The sequence below is a fragment of the Arvicanthis niloticus genome, chromosome 1 (assembly GCF_011762505.2).
Source record: "Arvicanthis niloticus isolate mArvNil1 chromosome 1, mArvNil1.pat.X, whole genome shotgun sequence".
Classification (NCBI taxonomy): domain Eukaryota; kingdom Metazoa; phylum Chordata; class Mammalia; order Rodentia; family Muridae; genus Arvicanthis; species Arvicanthis niloticus.
The window spans coordinates 22543168-22563077 of NC_047658.1; the positions used below are offsets into that span (position 1 = coordinate 22543168).

General features: G+C 40.7%; 1 protein-coding gene across 2 annotated transcripts in view; it reads left to right on the forward strand.

Moving 5' to 3' along the window:
- Positions 1 to 19096, forward strand: part of Prmt3 (protein arginine methyltransferase 3) — an 84957-nt gene extending 65861 nt beyond the window's left edge. For both annotated transcript variants that reach the window (XM_034485461.2, XM_034485444.2), the window contains exons 14-16: positions 8244 to 8294; positions 8484 to 8571; positions 18141 to 19096. In XM_034485461.2, the coding sequence (XP_034341352.1) occupies positions 8244 to 8294; positions 8484 to 8571; positions 18141 to 18250 (249 nt within the window). In that variant the 3' untranslated portion in view covers positions 18251 to 19096. The remainder of the gene's footprint in view (positions 1 to 8243; positions 8295 to 8483; positions 8572 to 18140) is intronic.
- The last annotated feature ends 814 nt before the right edge of the window (positions 19097 to 19910 follow it).

Consider the following 19910-nt stretch of genomic DNA (forward strand, 5'->3'; position numbering starts at 1 on the left):
GGCAATTTTTTAAAAAAATTCAGTGTATAGTACGTAATCTAGAGCAGTCAGTAATTTAAAAACATAGAAGACAACATGGGCTAAGAACCAGGTGAAACAGGAGGGGATAAAGTCAGTTCTAGCTGCCACGGGTACTAGTTTGTCCAAATGGACATTACATCAGCTAGACTTGGCATTCTCAGGAGAAAAGGGCTTGAAACATGTTTAAAAAATAAGGTACCCAATTTTAAAAAAAAAAAAAAAAAAAAAAAAAAAACCTCCAAACATTCTAAAGCTCACTAGAGTACAAGTTAGCAGCAGATCTTCATATAGCAGTGTTAAAAAGGATCTGTGAGCTGGGCTTTGTGCCAAAAGAAAATAACTCAAGAGATACAAGGACAAAATATGTCCTTGCTTCCATTCCTATTGCGATGATGACATACTCCTGGAAACACCCAAGGAAAGAAGTGGTTATTGTATCTCACAGTTGATGGTACCGTTAACAATGCAGTGCGTTTTCAACCCAACTACAGCTGTGAAATTCATTTTCACATTAAGAAACAGAAAACAGCTGGGTGTGGTTGTGCCTTTAATCCTAGCACCTGGGAGTCAGAGGCAGGTGGGTCTCTTAAGTTAGAGGCCAGGCTGTTCTCCATAGTGAGTTCCAGGTCAGCCACAACTACAAATGATCATTAAAATGCAGAAAGAATGAGTAACAAGCTGAGATAAACCCAGGAAATGATGGAGAAGGCCAGGGCTAGCATGCCTGTAACCTCAGAGGATCAGCAGTTCATGGCTATCCTTGGCTGCGTAGTTCAAGGCTATCCTGAGCTGCAGGAGACTCTGTCTCAAAGAAGGAAGAAATGGTACAGTGCAGATAAAACCTGCAGGCAGTGATGAGGATGAAGGAAGCAGCAGGGATGTTCACATAGTGTGTACCCAGCAGCCTCCAGTGTTCGTGTAAAAAACCTGCTGCGTTACTGAGAAACCAACCTCACAGCTTTTAGAGGGCCTGCTTGGCTGAGGAAATTCCTTATACCAGTTCCCCATCTGAAGTCTTTCTGTCTAAAGTTTCAGTCAACATAGGAGTAACACAGAGAATGAGTACAGCATAAAAGCCATTCTGGGAAGCCATGTTCATGTGCATTTTATAATAGCACAGACAAGCTCAGGGAAAAGTGGACAGACACAAAAGACCAAATGATTTATGGTCCTATTTCTGTTGATGTGTGTGCTGGAGAAACTAGCCTGCACCCTTGGAAAGTAGGGCAGTGGTTTCTTTTGGCACAGGGATGCCTAAGGCTGACTTCATGTACAAGAACATCTACTAGGATGACATTTTTGGTTTATTTTTTGAAACAGTCTTGTTTGTTGCTCTAGCTGGCCTGACACCCACTATATGGAACAGACAGCCCTGTAACTTACAGAGACCCACTTGCCTCTGCTTCCAAGGTACTAGGATTAAAGGAATGTACCCATCACACCTTCCTGTTTTCTGTTCCCTAATTAAATATGTATTTCACAGCTGTAGTTGACTTGAAAACTCACTGCATTGTGCACACCAGTTCATTTTTCTGCATGCACATAATACATTAAGAGACTTTAAACTAGGCATGGGTGACATAATCCCAGAGCTTATAAGATAGAGGTAGCAAGATGAGGTTAGTGAATTTAAGACCAGTCTGTGCTGTCTGAGGTCCTGTTTCCAATGAACCAAATAGTAATACATATTTTTAAAGGTAAATAATAATTTTAAAGGTAAAAATAATAATATATAAAACAATAGCTTTTGTTTAGAGACCAGAAGAATGTACAGTTTGGTGTGTGTAGGTAACAGATTACAGGTATTTGTGTTTAGGTGAGCTGGTTGTATATTCCTTTAGACATAGCTACTCAGAAGACTGAAGCAGGGATACTGGAGCCCACAATACCAGATTTTTTTTTTTTCCAAAAAGCAACTCTAGACTCTGAAGAGATGATTGAGTTTGTTCCTAAAATTGTATTAATAAGCAATTTTAAATCAGAAGAATATGATCTAAACTTGAAAAGGCCGTTATCTGGGGATAAGGCAGTGTCGTAGTGAGTTTTTGCAGAAAGAGGTCTTGTTAGGCATTTTGTGTGTTTTGCTGTCTTCCGTGTTGTTCAGCCCATTTCTAAACACCACTCTGTCTGGCGTTGCCCCTTGGGAGTCGCACAGCACTTAACATTCATTGTCCCCTAGAGGGACCACAAGAGCAAACAGAGATGCAAATCCACTCTTGGGTTAAAATAGAAATTAATTGAAGAAGAAAGAGTCTGTAATTTAAGGCATAGTTAGCTTGGGGAGGAAGCTGTAGCTCTCACATTTGCTGGTTTCTGTGCCAGTCATCACAGCTCCAGTGTCTGCTCAGCTGCCGTGTCACCGAGTTTGTGTTTTTGTATGTTTATGTATTACCATATAAGCTCTAACACCTCCCCCCTGTATTATCTGCTGCTTGCTTCAGACCCTTCATCTGTTGGTGTTTAAATTCAGTGTTGAGATTTTGAAAGAAATACTCCACAGCAGATGAATTATGCTTTTGCTGCAGAGATCCTGCCGCATGGATTACAAGCTCTGTTTCTCTATGCTTGAATAAACTCCATCAAAAGCACATTATCCCCCACGTCTGTGGCCAGCTGCCTAATTGTATCTGCTGTAACCACACGCTGGTGGAACATGATACCAGAGAGGAACAGAAATGATGAATTACCCCCTGCAGGTGATAGTGATCATGATGATTTTTAATTTCCTTCTTCCTCATACAGTCTAGACTGACTTCATTTCATTGGCTGCTGTCTTCTTCCTTGTGCACATGGGTGTCCCTTTGTAAAAAGACCCACCACACTGACACACATGAAAAAGTCATTTGTTTAATTCTAAGTCATTATTTCTCAAATGTATGAGTGTAAAATGAACTGTTTACTTTTATGCATATAAAGTAAACAAGCAAAAATGTGGCTTAAAATGTTTTTTTTTTTTTTTTTAATGATTCTGTTTATAACTGCTTTGCCGTATTTTCTTGCTCTGTGTCACTCACAAGAGGCTTGAGCCAGCTCCTCTGAAACAGTGTTCTGGTGCTTGGGAGTGTTCTGCACTATAAGGCCACGCACCGACTTTACTTCCTCATGTGCCTCAAATGTCATACTCAAGATTCTGGTAATGTCAAGAGTGGTCACCTGTCCTAGAGATCACTGTTGGCCAGTCTTTCCTCTCATGCTGTCTTCTGTCATCATTTCAGTCTCACTTTTCACTATAGTGGTTATTGGTGGCTGCCCATTCTCCCTCTTAGCTTCAAAGACATAGCTACAAGTTTTTCTGACTGACACAACACAGTGCTGGGGGGCATGATTTAATTATGACCCTGACTTTGTTGATTAGTCAGCTATCTTTGATACTTGATTTTCATGACTCTTCCTCCCAAGCAGTCCCCAGTGCTGCTGCTAACAAGACATGTAAGGGAAATGTGCTTTGTGTCTGCCTTCTGAGCCACCTGGTCTCCCTATGTACTTGTGAAGCTCAGCTGTAGTCATTTACTGCTACTACCTAAAAAGTCATGTTTCCAGTTTTTTGTGGTGGTAGTTGATTCTTGTGACTTCCAAGGGGAGAATATAGTTCATTGAGATTAGCACCTGGAGCCAGGTATACTGGTACACGCCTTTACTCCCAGCACTTCGAAGGCAGAGGCTGGAGGGTCTCTGAGTTTGAGGCCAACCTGGTCTACAGAGAGAGTTCCAGGACAGCCAGGGCTACACAGAGAAACCCTATCTGGGTTGGGGATGGGGGTGGATTAGCACTTGAGTACCTAAGACATCCTACTGTGGTGACAGCAACAGGATGGTGGAACTGTAATTGAAAAGCAGTTTCTAGACAGAACAGTTTTGTTCTCAAAGCAGCTGACATTTGATTGAAAGCAGCACTCTGCCCAAATGACCATGCAGAAATACAAAGTCCAGCCATAGTTCAGCTGGTTGCCATAGCTGCATTTCAGGTTGAGTCTTTTCTGTCTATCTCTAGAACCACATCTCTAATAATCCCCCACCACCACCACCAGTGCCTGAAACCCCGGACAGTACCGAAGTCAATGTATCCCATGTACTGTCTGCATGGACATGCATGTCTCCAGTAAAGTAACATACATCCAAAGCAAAATGAAGGGCAACAGCAATGACTGGGACAGTGGTGATACTATAGGAAACTACTTTAAATTTGCTTATTTCTAGAATGTTTTATTTACTATTTTTAGACTACAGTTGACCTTGAGTAACTGAAATTTAAAATAAGGAAAATAAATAAATAAATAAATAAATAAATATGAAACATGATAAGGACAGATTACTAATAATAATAGCCAATAAGAAGGGAGACAAAGGGCATTCTAGATCTTGCTATATCTAAGAACAGAATACAGTCCCAGCTCTTGGATTGAGTCATGAGGACCAACCTGAGCTACAGAAGGAGACCCTGTCTCAAACGGGAGCCCAAAAACTCCCCCTTTGGCTTACCACAGCCAGTGTATTCTGTATTTTTGAACTAAAGAGCAGGCAGTCTGCAGATACTATTCATCTTTTCCTAAGTCCTCTCATGTCTTTGTGGTCCCAGTTTCTAGCTGACACTGAGAAGGCAAGTCTCACTGAGGAAGCAGAGACAGATGCAGTTTCCAGAAATCGGAGCAGGTCAAGAGGCTTCCAAATGCTGGTCACCAAAGCAACATAAATACTTCTCCCTTCTTTGTTTTTGTTACCCAAACTCATCAGTATTTCTATCACTGTTTATGGTGGGGTAGGCGGATTAGGTTCATTTTTTATTTTTAGCTAAAATTCATAGACAGCCGTCTGGGGTTACAGACAGTTCTAAGTACTTTCAGATCCCTCTTTAGACAAGCATTGTGACATGATTGCAACTGTCCTGCCAGGTGATTGACAGTTGCTTTTATAAAAAGCAGAGTTAGAGAAATAGTTTTCTTTGATTTTTTTTTCTTTCTTCCTTTTCTCTTTCTCCCTCTCTCCCTCGTTTCCTTTTTCTCTTCCTCCCTTTCTCTCTCTCTCTCTCTTTCTTTCTTTCTTTCTTTCTTTCTCTCTGTATCTCAGATTTAAGAAAAGTCCTCATCAGCTCTACTTTCTCTTCCCTCTTTCTGTTCCCTTTTCATTGAAAAATGTTATTGTGGTGGTGTCAATTGGGGGAGAGGTGACTTTTCCAGGTAAGTTCATTTTTTTCTACATAGGAGACTCTCATTGATTGGCCCAGCCTTTGAAGAGAGCTGAGACACAAGGATAGTGGTTGAAGTATAGGTCTGTGTAATGTTATGGGTAAAAGGAATAGTATTCACATTTACCAATTTCTTATAGCTGATGCTTCTTTTAGAAATGTCAGTACAGATAAATATAGCAAAAACGAATAATCCAAAGGTGTTACCTGCCACCCTTGGTGAACATCTTCATAGGTGCTTTGTGGTCACACATTGGGTGTGCCTGCCACCCAGTAGTGTGTTCTGATTGTTTCTCCGGTCAGTAGTCACCTAAGGAAAACATTTCTGTGCTCACTGAACACCAGTCTGAGTTTTCCACCAATCTTCTCATTTGTAGATACCACCTAGATGTCTTATGATTTAATTTCTGAACTATTTGGCGTAGTACAGATTTCACATGTTAAGATCTCAGTCTGACTAGCCCCACCTTTCAGAGATCATTCCCCAGTGGTAGAGTCCCAAATTACCTGTGCCTGTCTGTGTAAATAGACTGCAGAGCTCTACCTTCCTCAGCAGCTTTTTCCAGAGTCTTGTGTTAGACACAAAGAAAGGATAGATGGAAAGACCCCAGCCCCAGAGCTGCCTTTGTCACACAGGCAGGGCAAGCCATTCTCCTGGTACATGGATGTATCCAGCAGCCTCCTTCTTAAGGGTTTTTATTGAAGATTCTGTTGTTATTGATCTTTAGCTATCAGTACTTGACTCAGTCCTTGGCCCTCTCTCCTTCCCAGGGGAAGATTGTATCTAGTCATTTTCCTTCTTTTCTAAATAAGCCAGCCTTAAAAACAAACAACAACAAAATAGAACATGGCAATAAATCATTTGATTTTTATCAGATTTTTAAATCTCTGTTCATTTCTTTTGGTGAATCATTAATAGTTATCCTAACTACTTAAGTGTTTAAGAGACAGGGGACTATAACATTTGAGAGCTATATAAAAGATGGAGCTTCATGAGAATTTTAGAAATCCTAGCTATGCCTCAGCCATCCTCTTAAACAGACTGCAGCCTGACAGGGCACAGTGTGAACAGCATGGTAGGTGGTGGACTCCAGTTGTCTTTACTCATCACCACCCAGCAAACCTTTATTGCATTCTGTAGACCAGGCACCAGGAATATAGCAGTGAATAAGTGTGTCCAGGAATACACTTATGAAAGTAGCTAGCTACGTTTGTGAAGATACTATAGGTATTTGAGACACGGGGATTTATTATAGAGGCTCATTGTAGTAGCCTCATGACTCTCTAGGGTAGTCTGTGTCTGAGAACCTGCATTCTGATTCTGTTTGGCAGAAGTATCAGCAACATTTCCTTCCCTTCTTACTGTCTAAAATGTAATGAACTTGAAGGTTAAGTATTGGATTTGCTTTGGACTCAGTGTGAATTAGCCCTCAAAGATCAATAAAATTCCACATTCTTTGCAAAGGCAACAGAGCACACAAATTGGCCTGATGGTGATTTTCTTCAATAATCAATGTCTTGTTTTTATCACTTTGTAAGTTTAATTTAATGCCAGTTTTGAAAACAGATTAAGTCTACTTAATCCATTATGAAGGAAAATGAAATAGTAGCATTTAAGTTTTAAAGAAACAGAGGTGGAATTGGGCTGCAGAGATGTCTTGATGGTTAATAGCATGTGCTGGTCTTGCCAAGGATCCAGGTTTGGTTCCCAGAAGTCACATACAACAGCTCACAACCCCCTGTAACTCCAGCTGAGGGATCTGTGTCCTCTTCTGGTTACCAGAGACATCAGGCACACCTACTGAAATGACTGAAGTAAAGCCATCCTGGTCTGATTCCATTTTGTATTTGTTCAGACAGTTCTCAGCCCTCTGCCTCCTGCCCCCTACAGTCATGTCTGCCTTGGCAGCCCATTTGAGGTCTCCATGGCCTTGAGTATGCTCCAGATGTATTAACCAAAATAATTGGCATGATATGTCTAAAGCAACTAATATCCTGTGCAGAAATGAATGTTTGAGTTACTCTTACCCTCATTGAACTTTGATGTATCTGGGTGGTTTTTGCCTTTAGAAATGCTGTATTCTTGAGTTTAGGCACCAAGAGGCTTTTCAAAGGCTCAAGCCCACCTTGGTCAAACATCAGTAAAAAAGACTGAAAACTTTCAATTGGCTTAATCAGCATGGTTCTCAATAATTATTTCATACAAATAATTACCCATACATACATGCAATCATACATGCATATAAAATAAACATAAATCTTTTTTCAAAGGTGAAATATATATTTATCCAAATGTGTTAGTTTTTCTAGAGACTTTCTTATATCATCCCAGTAAGTCTTAGAGTTAATTTTTCTTCATATATATATATATGGATATTTTCATAACATTCTTTTATTTGAGTACTGTGATTTATGTTCATTATAGTTTTAAAAAATATTTAACATTTAAAAATTATACCTAATAATCCCACCACAAAACTATTATAATTTGCTTTAAAGTTGAGTGAACTAAATGAGAAAAAAATTAAATGAGTGGCATAAAAGAGCATTTCTGCTGTAAACCAAACCAGAGTGTAGCCATGCTCTTTTAGATCCAGGCTTCTGTGAGTCACAGTATGGTTTGGACTCTGGTGCTTCTGGCCTTCCCAGCTTGCCCTCCCTGCAGCCGTCTGAAGTCTGAGGAAAGCTGGAGGCGCAAGATGGTTGCCCTGCCGTCTACTAGCATTTCCACCTGGTCAGGCCTCTGTTTTTAGCCTCTCACCTTGAGCAGTCTGACATGAACATTTCTCTGAACCACTTGATTGTTTGATTGGCCTTATTACGTTAATTATTACACTGTTCTATGTGGAAAAGCCAATTATATTCTTCGTTTTTCTACAACATCTTTTTCTGGAAAACTAGTGGCAAGTAAGTTTGTGTGGTGCCTGCTCTGAGATTGTTTCTAGTTTGTAAAAAAGTCTTAGAAGACTGAGTAATTAATGACTATATCAGGTAATTACTGTAATGATCAATTACATTGCTTTTTTTTTTTTCATCACAGGCAGTTGCTGGGTACTTTGATATATATTTTGAGAAGAATTGCCAAAACAGGGTAAGTATCATGAGTTATTCATAAGGATTAATTATACAGAGTACGGTGTTAGATTTGTGCCCTAAGGTGTTTGGTCAGAAGCTTTGCTGTTGTAAGCAGTTGCAGCTTGTATTTGATGTAGTAGATTAATGTACCATGACATTAAAAATCCTATACTTCATCAGATACTTTTAAACTTCACCAATGCAGGTCGTGTTCTCTACTGGCCCCCAGAGCACCAAAACACACTGGAAACAGACAGTATTTCTACTGGAAAAGCCTTTTCCAGTTAAAGCAGGTGAGAAAGCAAGCACAGGCAAAACATTGCCTTCATTCTGGGGAACTGGTGGTCACTCACATGTCAGTTTACTTAGAAGAACATAGCAGATGCTGAGGTTAGAGGTCTCAGAGCTACCCACCTGCATGTGTTTAAAGTATCTTAGTATTTGATTCCAAACATATTTTAGGGGCTAGAAAGATAGTTCAGCTGTCAGTTTTAAATCGTATGAGGTTTATTGCTTGTTTGGCTTTTGTTTTGCTCTGGTTTTAGGTACTAGGAATTAAACCTATGGTTTCACACATGCTAGGTAAGCATTCAACCACTGAGTAACATGCTCAACCCTTAAGTCTAATTTTTACCTTCTAAAAGAAAGAAAGAATATTTGTATGCCTCAAAGTTATCACAAAATCATAAAAAATATGATTTATTTTATTTTATATGTATGTAATATTTTGTTTGGATATATGTATGTGTGCTACATACATACATATGCCAGTGGAGATAGGAAGATGCTGTTGGAGCCCCAGGAAGTGAAGTTACAGAAATGGATGCTGGGCCCAGGTCCTCTTGCAAGAACATCAAGTGGGCTTACTGCTGAGCTATCTTTTCAGCCTCCAGAAAATGTTTCTTTAGTCAATAACTAGTAAGTGATAACATGCAGATATTACTAAGAGAAAATTTCCTTAGTGACTAAACCACTATCAGCACTATCAGCACTTAATGTATGAGACTTACTCAGTAGTTACTGTACCCACGGCAACTTCATATAGAGAATTACAGTAAAGGAAAGGAAGCTTCTATGCAGAATCTGGTGGCTGTCACTCTATGTGCTGTGGCTTCTTCAGCTTTTCTACATATTTGTATATAACTACTCACACCTTTAAACCTCACATAATGTGGTAGTATTGAAGGAGTCTTTTACACTCTCAGTTTCTCTCATTTTTTTCATATGTTTATATGCATATTACATAGCTGACACATATTTGTTATTGTTTTTGAGACAAGGTCTTACTCTGCAACCCTGGCTGGCCTCAAGCTCAGAACAATCCTCCTGTCTCAGCTTTTTGTATGCTGGCTGCTCTATCTCTTCTTGAACGTAACTGCCACATTTATTTCCCTTTTCTCTGCCATCATTCAGCTTGTTTTTCTGTGATCATATGCTGATAGACTGTTGAGAACACATTCAGGAAAGGCTGGGGAGGGGACATGCAGACTTGAGTGTCCAGCAGGAGCTCTGTTGTAGTAGATGGGAAGTGCCTTGGGACAGTTGTTCAGAGTTCGGATTAGCAGGCTGCAAAGGGGTTCAGTGTCAGAGATACTTAATGCTACTTTTAGAATTGAGGAATCTGTGTTCCAATGTTAGGATGTGATGAAGCCAAGTGGTGGCTGCATATTACCATCATGCTAATGCTACGCTCTGTATCTTCTACTTCCTGACACTCAGATGGCTTTGATTTCACTGTTGCTGCATAATGGAACAGGGGTGCAGATGAGGCTGTTAGGGGAAAGCTGCACCTTGCCAGCACCTTACTCCAGGTTTCAGTGCTATTTATGGGAATGAGACTTTGATAGTGTCATTTTCTCTGAAGAAAGCTGAAGCATAGTACTCACTGACCCAGAGAGTAACACAAACCAGGCTCTGGAAGCAGCTTAGCTTTCATTTTTGTAGCTTGTGCTGGCCTTGCACAAAGGAAAAAATGGAAACTTGAAGGTATTTCTTATTGTTGCCAGCTTGCCATCTTAACACAGGACTTTACAATTTTAGACTTGAAGGAGGTAGAAGACAGTTTGCTCCTTTAAATTCTCTCTTCTGATAACTTATAATTCTCAAGTATAATACTTGATAACTGGTAAGAATTTGAAATTCTGCCTCTTCTTCCAGTAATCTCTAAGATGACTGCCTGCCCCATGCTTTACCTCTGGACTTTTCCTAGTGTCATGAAGCAGGATTCTTCATGCTAAGGTTGTCTTATGGCCTGCCTACTTAACACTTTATTGTCCCCTGCTGTGGTAATAAATAGAAGGGAGAACTTAGTAGTAGGGTAGAGGTCTAAAGAGGACAAGCAGATGAATCAAGAACTCTGTTCTGCATAGAAGGCTTGTGGGAGAGCACATAGGATGAGTGCACAGGGGCGGGCAGGCAGGCAGACAGACCACAGCACTGCAGTCATCATGACCATAGTAGTTCTCAGAGGTCGTAGGCTTCCATCAGTCAGAGTGCTGCCTATATGAGCAGTATTCAGTAGGGACTCAATTGGACTTTGTGGTGGGAATGTGTTATCCCAATCATATGGGTTACCTGCATGCACCCAGCAAAGCTTCGAAACGAGACTCATGAAATTGAACTGCAAGAAGCACTGTGATGCACGAAGTCCTCAATAGCTGGTGTTTGCTTATACACCAAATGCAGAAAAAGATGAATGTATAGAGACCCAGAAATGACAGAATTAGCAGAGACTCACATTGAGATATTTTCTGTTTTCTATGAGAAGACACCTCACTGTGGAGGTGGAGACATATGTCTTAGTGGAAGGCTGTGGGATTAGTAACAAGACAGGTCATTAAACTTGAGAATCTATAAAAGCGCTCTGGGGGTTGGCAAATGCCCGAGGGAGCAGTTTGGGCATTTAGGGTTATCCTTTTCTTCATAGTAAGTTCAAAGCCAACCTGAGCTATATGAGACCCTGCCTTGACAAAGTCTCTGTTGGGTAGATAAATAGGTGGATGATAGATAGATAATAGACTGATAGATGCTTGATTGATAGAGATGATAAACTGATAGATGTAAATGAGTGGTAAATATCAAAACAAAGGGAAGTTTTAACAAATATTGAGTTTCTTACTGTGTAGGGAAATCCCAAGTGTCCCACCGCCTGACCCCTAGCGGTCGCACCCATTGACAAGTAGGACAGAAAATAGTTATGACATAATGGCCAAGTAATAACCAGAATCCACAGGCTGAAGACATTAAAACTCAAGATAAACACAAACATAAAACTGCTGATCAACAGAGTTTTAAAAAAAAAAAAAAACCTTCACAAGCCAAATTCCAAGCATAGAGAGGATGAAGAAAGAAAAGCCTCAGGTCCAAATCAGGAAACTGACAAGATGGCTCAGTGGGGACCGTCTAAATTCAATCCCTGACACTATGGTAGAAGGAAAGAATCAACTCACAATTCTTCAAATGCACATGTGCACAAACACCCAAGATCATACACACATAGTGATAAACATGTGTGCCTACATACACACATTAGATAAATGGATACAGGGAGGGGAAGGGGGGAATAGATGTAGTTCTATAAAGAAAAAAAATGTGTGAGGCCTGTACATTATTGAGAGAAATTAAATTCTAAACAGTGGAGAGGTACACTGTGTGCTTGGTGCATTCTTTTCACTGTACACAAAGACTAACTTAACTCAGTGGACTGTAGATGCAATATGCTTTTTAACAAAAACTTATATCACATTTTATTTATTTGTGTATATTGGTGCGCACAGTGCTCATGTCGCAGTCAGAGGATTTGGGGAGTTGGTTCAATCCACAGTATGGGTCCCAGGGTTGATTTCAAGTCCTCAGGCTTGGTGGCAATGCCTTTACCTGCTGAACCATAGTGAGTCCTAGAGATGTAAATGTAAACGTCTTAAATAGTAAAACACATGGTCAGCGGATCATCATTTGAGACTTGTGGTGTGGCGGGCTTATGAAAGGGAATGTTAGCAAGATTAAATTCCTCATTGGTCAGTTTCATCCAGATAATTCAGACTTCTCTCCAGAGCCATTTGTAAAGAAACCTTATCCTTCCTTTCCAGCACGACCCTTTCAGGGCCCCCAGATTAGCTTGGGCTCCAGCTACATTTTCTGGTTCTGGGGCCTTGTGGTACTTGAGGAACAAACCCAGAGCTTCATAGATCCTTGGCAAATGCTCTACCACTGAGCTCCATCTCTGCAGCTCTTAGATGAGTCATTTCTTAGCTCACTGTCCTGTTTTCTTAAGAACTTTCTCAGATTTGTTTAAGATGGTCTTCTACATATGCAGCCCTTGTGGCTTCTGTGTGAGTTCCACTTCAGCTCTGCTCACTTTGGAGTCTTACTGGTTGTCCTCAATTAATGGCTTCCTGTTCTGTTCTCCAGGTCAACTTGTGCACAGATCTGCTGTCACATCCCTTTACACTGTGTTGAGTTCTCATGACATGTTTGTGTCCCTGTATGCTGTACTGAGTTCTAATGGCCTGAGTCCTTGGCCTTTTGTTTTTATCTGTTAGTGTTTGTCATATCAGTGTTGCTGTGCTGATTGAGTACACTGAGAGAAGCATCACTTGCTAAAGTCCAGTTCTTCAGTCACTTAGGATGGAGGGTGGCACCATGTCAAGCTGCTTGACTCAGTGCTGTGGGGCCATTTTGCCAGCTCCAGTGTGCCTGGGGTTCGTACTGTGTTGCTAGACTTGAGCAGGTTGTTTGGGTTTTATCTTGTATGGCTGAAAAGAATTTTCTGTGTGTGATTTTATATTCAATACATGGCATGGTTTTTAGGTAAAGTTAGATCCAGGAGTCTATTTAGGAAATTTTAAAATATATGAATTTTGGTATCCATGATATAACATGAAAGATGTTTGTTTGCTTGTTTGAAGCAGGGACTCAAGTAGCTCAATCTGGCCTTGAACTCAGAGTCTACCTGAGGATGACTTTGAATTTCTGATCTTTGTTTCCTCCTGAGTGCTGAGATTACAGGTATACACCATCATACCATCAAGTAACATGTTGTAAGCATAGCCATGCAGTTATTCTACCTAGACTATTTCTTTTTTTTCTTTTTTTAACCTAGACTATTTCTGTGTGCATATGTCTGTGTGTGTTTGTGCTTATATCTTCCACAATGGCCAATGATGTTTGGCAAACTAGATTTATTCCATGTGAGGGTAGGCTGAATACTTAGAAAGCAGAAAGATGGCTGGACCTGGTGGTTTACACTAGGGAAACAGGGGCAGGTAGATCTCTGAGTTCAAAGCTAGCCTGGTCTACATAGAGAGGTCCAGGCCAGTCAGGGATATACAAAGAGACCCTGCATCCAATTTAAAAAAAAAAAAAAAAGAAAAGAAAGAAAAGAAGAAACAAGGGAAAGAAAATGTGAATAAAGAATTTCTCCAACTAAGAAATGAGTAAATTAAGAATCCATTTGACTAAGGAACAAAAGTTCACTAGGTTTTTGTTTTATTTACAAACTAGTTCTAAAAAATAATTACAAATAGCTTGGTGGGAGACCTGCCTCCCAGATGGAAGGTTCAGTTGCAGAAGACTTCCTTTCAATGTGTGGTGTTTCTTTACCTCTGAAAGTAGTACGCAGTTTAATTAACACAGCTTATACCACAATTTTGTGTTAAAAATCCTGATCTGTGTCATGTTTAAATGAAAATATGCTTATTATCAGGCTGTTTCTTTACACACACAGTGAGCTTACTCGGGCTTTTACACACACAGTGAGCTTGCTCAGTCTCTTACACACACAGTGAGCTTGCTCAGAAGTCTTACACACAGTGAGTATACTCAAGGTTTTACATACAGGGTGAACTTCCTCGGGGTCTTGCACACACAGTGAGCTTGCTCAGGCTCTTACACGCACAGTGAGCTTGCTTAGGCTCTTACACACACAGTGAGCTTGCTCAGGCTCTTACACACACAGTGAGTATACTCTAGATTGTACATACACAGTGAACTTCCTCGGGGTCTGGCACACACAGTGAGCTTGTTCAGGCTGTTTCTCTCTGTCCCCCAAGAGCTTGCTGTGTACAGTCCTAGAAGCATCAGTTATTTATATCTGTCTGACACTGACTAATTACTCTTATCTAGCCCACTGTGCCAGACTCTGCTCTGGCACTTTAGACAGGCACGAACAATTGAAGGGGGCTCAGCAGTATGAATTATGTGTTTACCACTGTGACCCTTCACTCTGTTTAATTAACTCCAGTGTGTGCATATTGCACCCTAATCTTGAAATTACTGTTATGGAAGAGAGATCTTTTGTTTTATCTTCAAACATGAGAACAGCAGCTATGTCTGCTTCTTATCTAAGGCACTTCATGTTTAATGTTTCTACCAGTGTTGTGAGTTCTTGTTATTATTTGAAACGGTTTGTTTCAAATAAATTCAGTTATTTTAACAATTCTATTGGGTGTATAATTTTTTCTATACTTTTTATTGGCTTTATGTCTTTGAGATAGTCTCAATATCTATGGTCCAGTATCTCCTGCCTGAGCCTTCTGAGTGCTGGGATCATGGCTGGGTCACTGCCCAGCTTTGTGCTTGTATATGTAATTTACATTTGTCTGATTACTAGTGGCATTTTCATCTTCCACTGGAATTTGTATCTTTTGTGAGAATTTGGATTTTTGAGATAGTCTCACTATGTATCCCTGCTTGGCTGGACCAGGCTAGCTTTGAACTTGCCATCCTCGTGCCTCTGCTTTTGCCCCTTAAGTTCTTGGCAATAAGCAGGTGCTATCACATCCTGCCCTTTTGCTTGGTTTTTAGGTGAGTTACTTGTTGTAAGAATTGTTTGTGTAAATGGAAACAAGTTCTTTATCAGATTGCTAATCTCTTCATTCCAGTTCCTGCCTTGTCTTTCCAAATAATAGAAAATTTTAATGAGTTTTAGCATGTCTGTCATTGATAGTATGTGCTTTTCTTAAAACTTGAGCTGATTCTGACAAGGATCTTGTGTTTCTTCTGGAACATTCACCCTTGCTCTCCATCCTTAGGTCTGTAATCTATTTTGCGTTCATTTAAGAGTTAGTAATCCATCTTTTCAGTTGTTCCATCTTCATTTCTTGACAGAACTGTCCATTTCCCATTTAATTACCTTGGCTCCTTTGTCAAAAATTAATGGGCCATATGCATACGGGCGTCTTTCCGAGCACACACTTTGTTCGTTTGATCTATGTGTCTGTCCTTAAGCCAGGAGGACACCATCTTTATAAAATGTTGAGTCCTCTTACTTGTTCAGATTCTCTTTACATATAAATTTAAAGGCATCTGAATTTCTGTTCTTAAACTCCACTGGGTGTTGGCAGGATGCGCTGAGTCTATAGATCAGAGGGGAGAATGTGGTCCTCACAGGGCTGAGTCCATCCCCTCAGCATGTCTCCTCATTCATTTTGATCTATAGACGTGTTTCATTGTTTTACGTAAATGCATAGCATCAGTTCCATTTTCTCTCTGTTTAATTTACCATGAAGTGGTATCACCTTCCCAGTTTCTGAATCAATAAATGATAAATTCAGACCAGTTTTATTGGTATAAAATAAAAGTTTAAAACTACAAAAGTAGTTGTTTAGTTGGTAGTGTGTCTGTCCTGCAAGCTTGAGGACCACAGTTCAAATCCCAGTAGCTATGTAAAAAGCCAAGTGTGATAGCACATATAATTCTGGTGCTGAAGAGGCAGAGAGAACTTGATCCTTGCCACTCAAAGAAATAAGAAAGTTGTCCCAGAAGTGATGGTGCACTCATTTTTTTTTTCCCAACATAGGTGGGGTTGGGGCAGAAGCACAGGGTTCTCTGTGGCTATGTAGGTCATACTCCATATAAGGGCACACACACATCTAAAGATATATAAGCCGCACAAATTGGACTTGAGGGTTTTTTGGGGTTTTTTTTTTGTTGTTGTTGGTTTTTCTGGGTTTGTTGTTGTTGTTTTGTTTTTAAAGAAAAGAAAGAATAAGAAAAAAGAAAAACTGGGCATTGTAGAGCAACAAGTCCCAGCACTCAGGAGGCAAAACTAGTGGATCTTTTTTAGTTCAAGGCCAACCTATTTACATAATGAGTTCTAGGAGCCTGTCTCAAAAATAACAACACCACCACCAAAAGGTAACATGGTTGGGTGGGAAGGGAAGGGAGAATGGATCTGTGAGGAGTTGGGGGAATAGGGGTGAATATGACTGAGACATTGTATGAAACTCCTAAAGAACTAATACAAAGTTAAATCAAATTTAAATGGGGAGCAGTTGGCACCCAACGTTGACCTCTGGTCTCTACACACAAGTACATTTTCAAGAGATACATATAAAATTATTGGTAAGAACAACCAACAGTGTTATTATATATTTTAAATTGCAAATTTTCTTAGATTTAGTGAGGATAGTAATGCCTTTGTTTCTTCTCTAGGTTAATGTCATAACAGAGAAGTATATTATAATTTAGTATAATTATGCAATTATGTAATTTAGATACTAACGCCATTACAGAAAGATGTGACTGGGCAGTGAAACGGAGGGTGTTTCATGTTCATATTAGTATATTTAGACTTAGTAACTGTTTTCAGATAGATGTGAGGCATTGCTGTACAGCAGAGGAGCACAGACTGGAGAAGCAAATGACCTCATTATTACATTCTGATTCTTGGGTCTGGGTAGGAGCTCAGTGGGAAAGCACTGGCCTGGCAGTGCAAAGCTATAGGGTTAGTCTTAGCACCAGAAAAACAAAACAACAAAAACTTATTGTCCCACTGACTGGAGTGTGGCCTTGGGGACAGGACTAACCTCTCTGAATGTCATCTGAAAAGGAGGGACAGTGTGCTTACTTCACAACTGTTTTGTAGCCATTAAGGGAAGGAGAACCTGTGAACACCTGATAACCTAATGCAAAGCACAAGCAAAATGGATATTCCTATCAGTTATGTACCAGTGCTTAACCTGTGTGTGCTTAGTGGAGTGTCTGGAACCATCTGAATAGGAATCATGGTTATTCCTGTTGTCCTTAAGCATGCCAACTTGAGGTAGTTTTAAGTCATTTTCTTAATGATATAGAGAAAAGGCTGGGTGTGTTGGCTCACACCTGCAAGGCCAGCCTTGGCTGCATAGTGAGTTCCAGGTCAGCCCTGGGATACAGAGTGAGAACCTGTCTTAAATAATAACAATCACAGCATAGAGGAATATATTAGGTATCAGAGCCACAGGCACACATTAACTTACACATCAACATGTAAGTCTCTTTTAGGTTTTGCCAAATGGTTTGAGCCCTGGCCACACTGTTTCTTCCATTGGTCTATGAGTCTTGCATAACTGCAAAGACACATGGATCCCAAGAAGTGCCCTGTTTATTTTAATCTTGGAGTGGAGTGGAGGAGTAGATTAGTACAGGGCTTGTGTTTTTTAATGAGGTGTATATTCAGTGTTCAGACAGTTTTACACACACACACACACACACACACACACATACATGTTATTCTCCCTTACATCTTGTGTCAATCCATGTTGTGAAGCTGTGCCTGGGGCTGTGGTATGATCTTATTAAAGCAGGGATGCTGAGGCTGTCACTGTCAGCCTTACATTGTTGCTTTGATAAGTCTGCAAAGAGATTTCACAATAGAGAGGCATGTAGACTTTCCTTTGAGTCTTCAGGAAAGCCTGGCTTTGCCCTGCTGTAGGTGTTGGTGGGCAGAACTGTTGTTGCACCTCTGTAGGCTCTTCTACAGTGACAGGACACTGAAGACCAGCAGCCATGGCTTGTGCCTCTGTTATCACAGAAAAAGAGAACCACTGGGTGTTGTGTTCCCCTAGCCTGTTTTCATCAAATGCTGTGCCTTTCTTTGTAGGTGAAGCCTTGAAAGGAAAGATCACAGTTCACAAGAATAAGAAGGATCCTCGTTCCCTGATTGTGACCCTGACTTTGAACAGTTCAACCCAGACTTACAGTCTCCAGTGACAGTCATGGTCTCCAGCTGCCACAAAGTCTGAAGCATACCCAACTGTCTGTCTTTAATGTGGGATAGGGCAGTCATTGGAAGGGGCAGGCTCCATGGGGCTGTAGCATGGCTGGTCCTGGCCCTGCAGCTACTGGGTAGTAAGCCTAGATAAAGCAGAGAGCTCAGTGGAGGATCCTGCCCTCCTCCCTCCTACTGCTTCTGCTCCTAAAGATCCTAGTCACAGAAGCCTGCTTGGCCAGATTAGCTGAAGAGACTTCCTCTCCTGCTAGACTGAGACTCATTTGAATTGGCTTACTTTTGGAACAGTTATAGTCCTGGTTTTTACGTGTGTGTGTGTGTGTGTGTGTGTGTGTGTGTGTGTGTGTGTGTGTGTGTGGTGTGTTTCTTACTATAGATTTTGTTTTTAATAATGAGCAACACAAAGCAGTGTTTTACTCTAGATTTTCTTTCTAGAGGAACAATTTTTAGTTACACTCTTTGCTGCAGTATCAGGATATCTCTAGACTAGAGAGCCAGTGGGCAGGACACAGCAGCAGCTCTTACACATCCTGTTTGCAGAGGCTGAGCTGCGGTCCTCTCCATGCACCTGCAGCTCTCAGCTGTACCTCCTCAGTGTTCTCCAGCCCATAGCCTAGCATTGTGGGGAAGTCTAACTTCAGGACATAGCCAGGTATGACAGACTCTCTCCAGGATGGGGTAGATGTGTGCCTCTCTAAAATGCTGCCTTTTCAAACCAGGTTTGCTTCACTGTCATGTATCCATCTGCTAATTCTATAAAATCATGTTATTCAGGTTGAAAGAATGAAAAATATCCAATAAAACATGCAACTATTGAAATATTGAAAGCTTCTTCATCACACTTGAGTGTTTTTGTGAAGTTGTAGCATTTAACAAGTCAAGAAAGGAGTTAATTTCAAGAAAATTGTGGCCTCAGCAGGCCAGCCAGGCATGCTTTTTGCCCAAACTAGACATCAGTAGGAGATCAGGCTAGCTCTGAAGTAGGTCAGTTTCCATTCAGCTGCAGATCTCAATGTGGGCGTAGCCTGTTTCTTAGCCCCTTCATGGAGATGCTGGTTTATCTTAATACAATTCAGGTGCAGGTCAGTGCCTCAGTAGATGGAGGTGACAGTGTTGGCTCCTGTTCAACACAGGAGGGGAATGGAGATTACAACAGGAAACAGCTAGCTGTACTTTCAGTGGAGGGGAGGTAACCCACCAGATCTTGTATTTCTCAAAAATTATCCCTCTTGCTAAGCATGGTGCACACCTTTAATCCCAGCACTCAGGAAGCAGAGGTAGGTGGATCTCAGTAATTTGAGGCCAACCTGTTACATAGTGAGACATACTCGTTTCAGGGTGGGGTTTTCATGGCAAAAGATAGGGAAGGGGAAAGGGGTTTTATTACGGCCAGAATTGAGGAGTTACTGTTTCCCTTTCACAAACGGTTTTAAAACTGTTGGGTTTATTGTCTCTTTTTTGCATCCACTGGGTGTCTGGGATTGGATAGCCACTTCAATTTCCAAATAGCTGACTTCTTGGAGCTTTGAGGTCAGTTTAGGCCCCTGGCTTTGGGGTGGGTGGTGGTTTTTTGGTGGTGGTGGTGGTTTGGGGGTTTGTTTGTTTGTTTGTTTGTTTTTGAGACATGTAGACCAAGCCTAC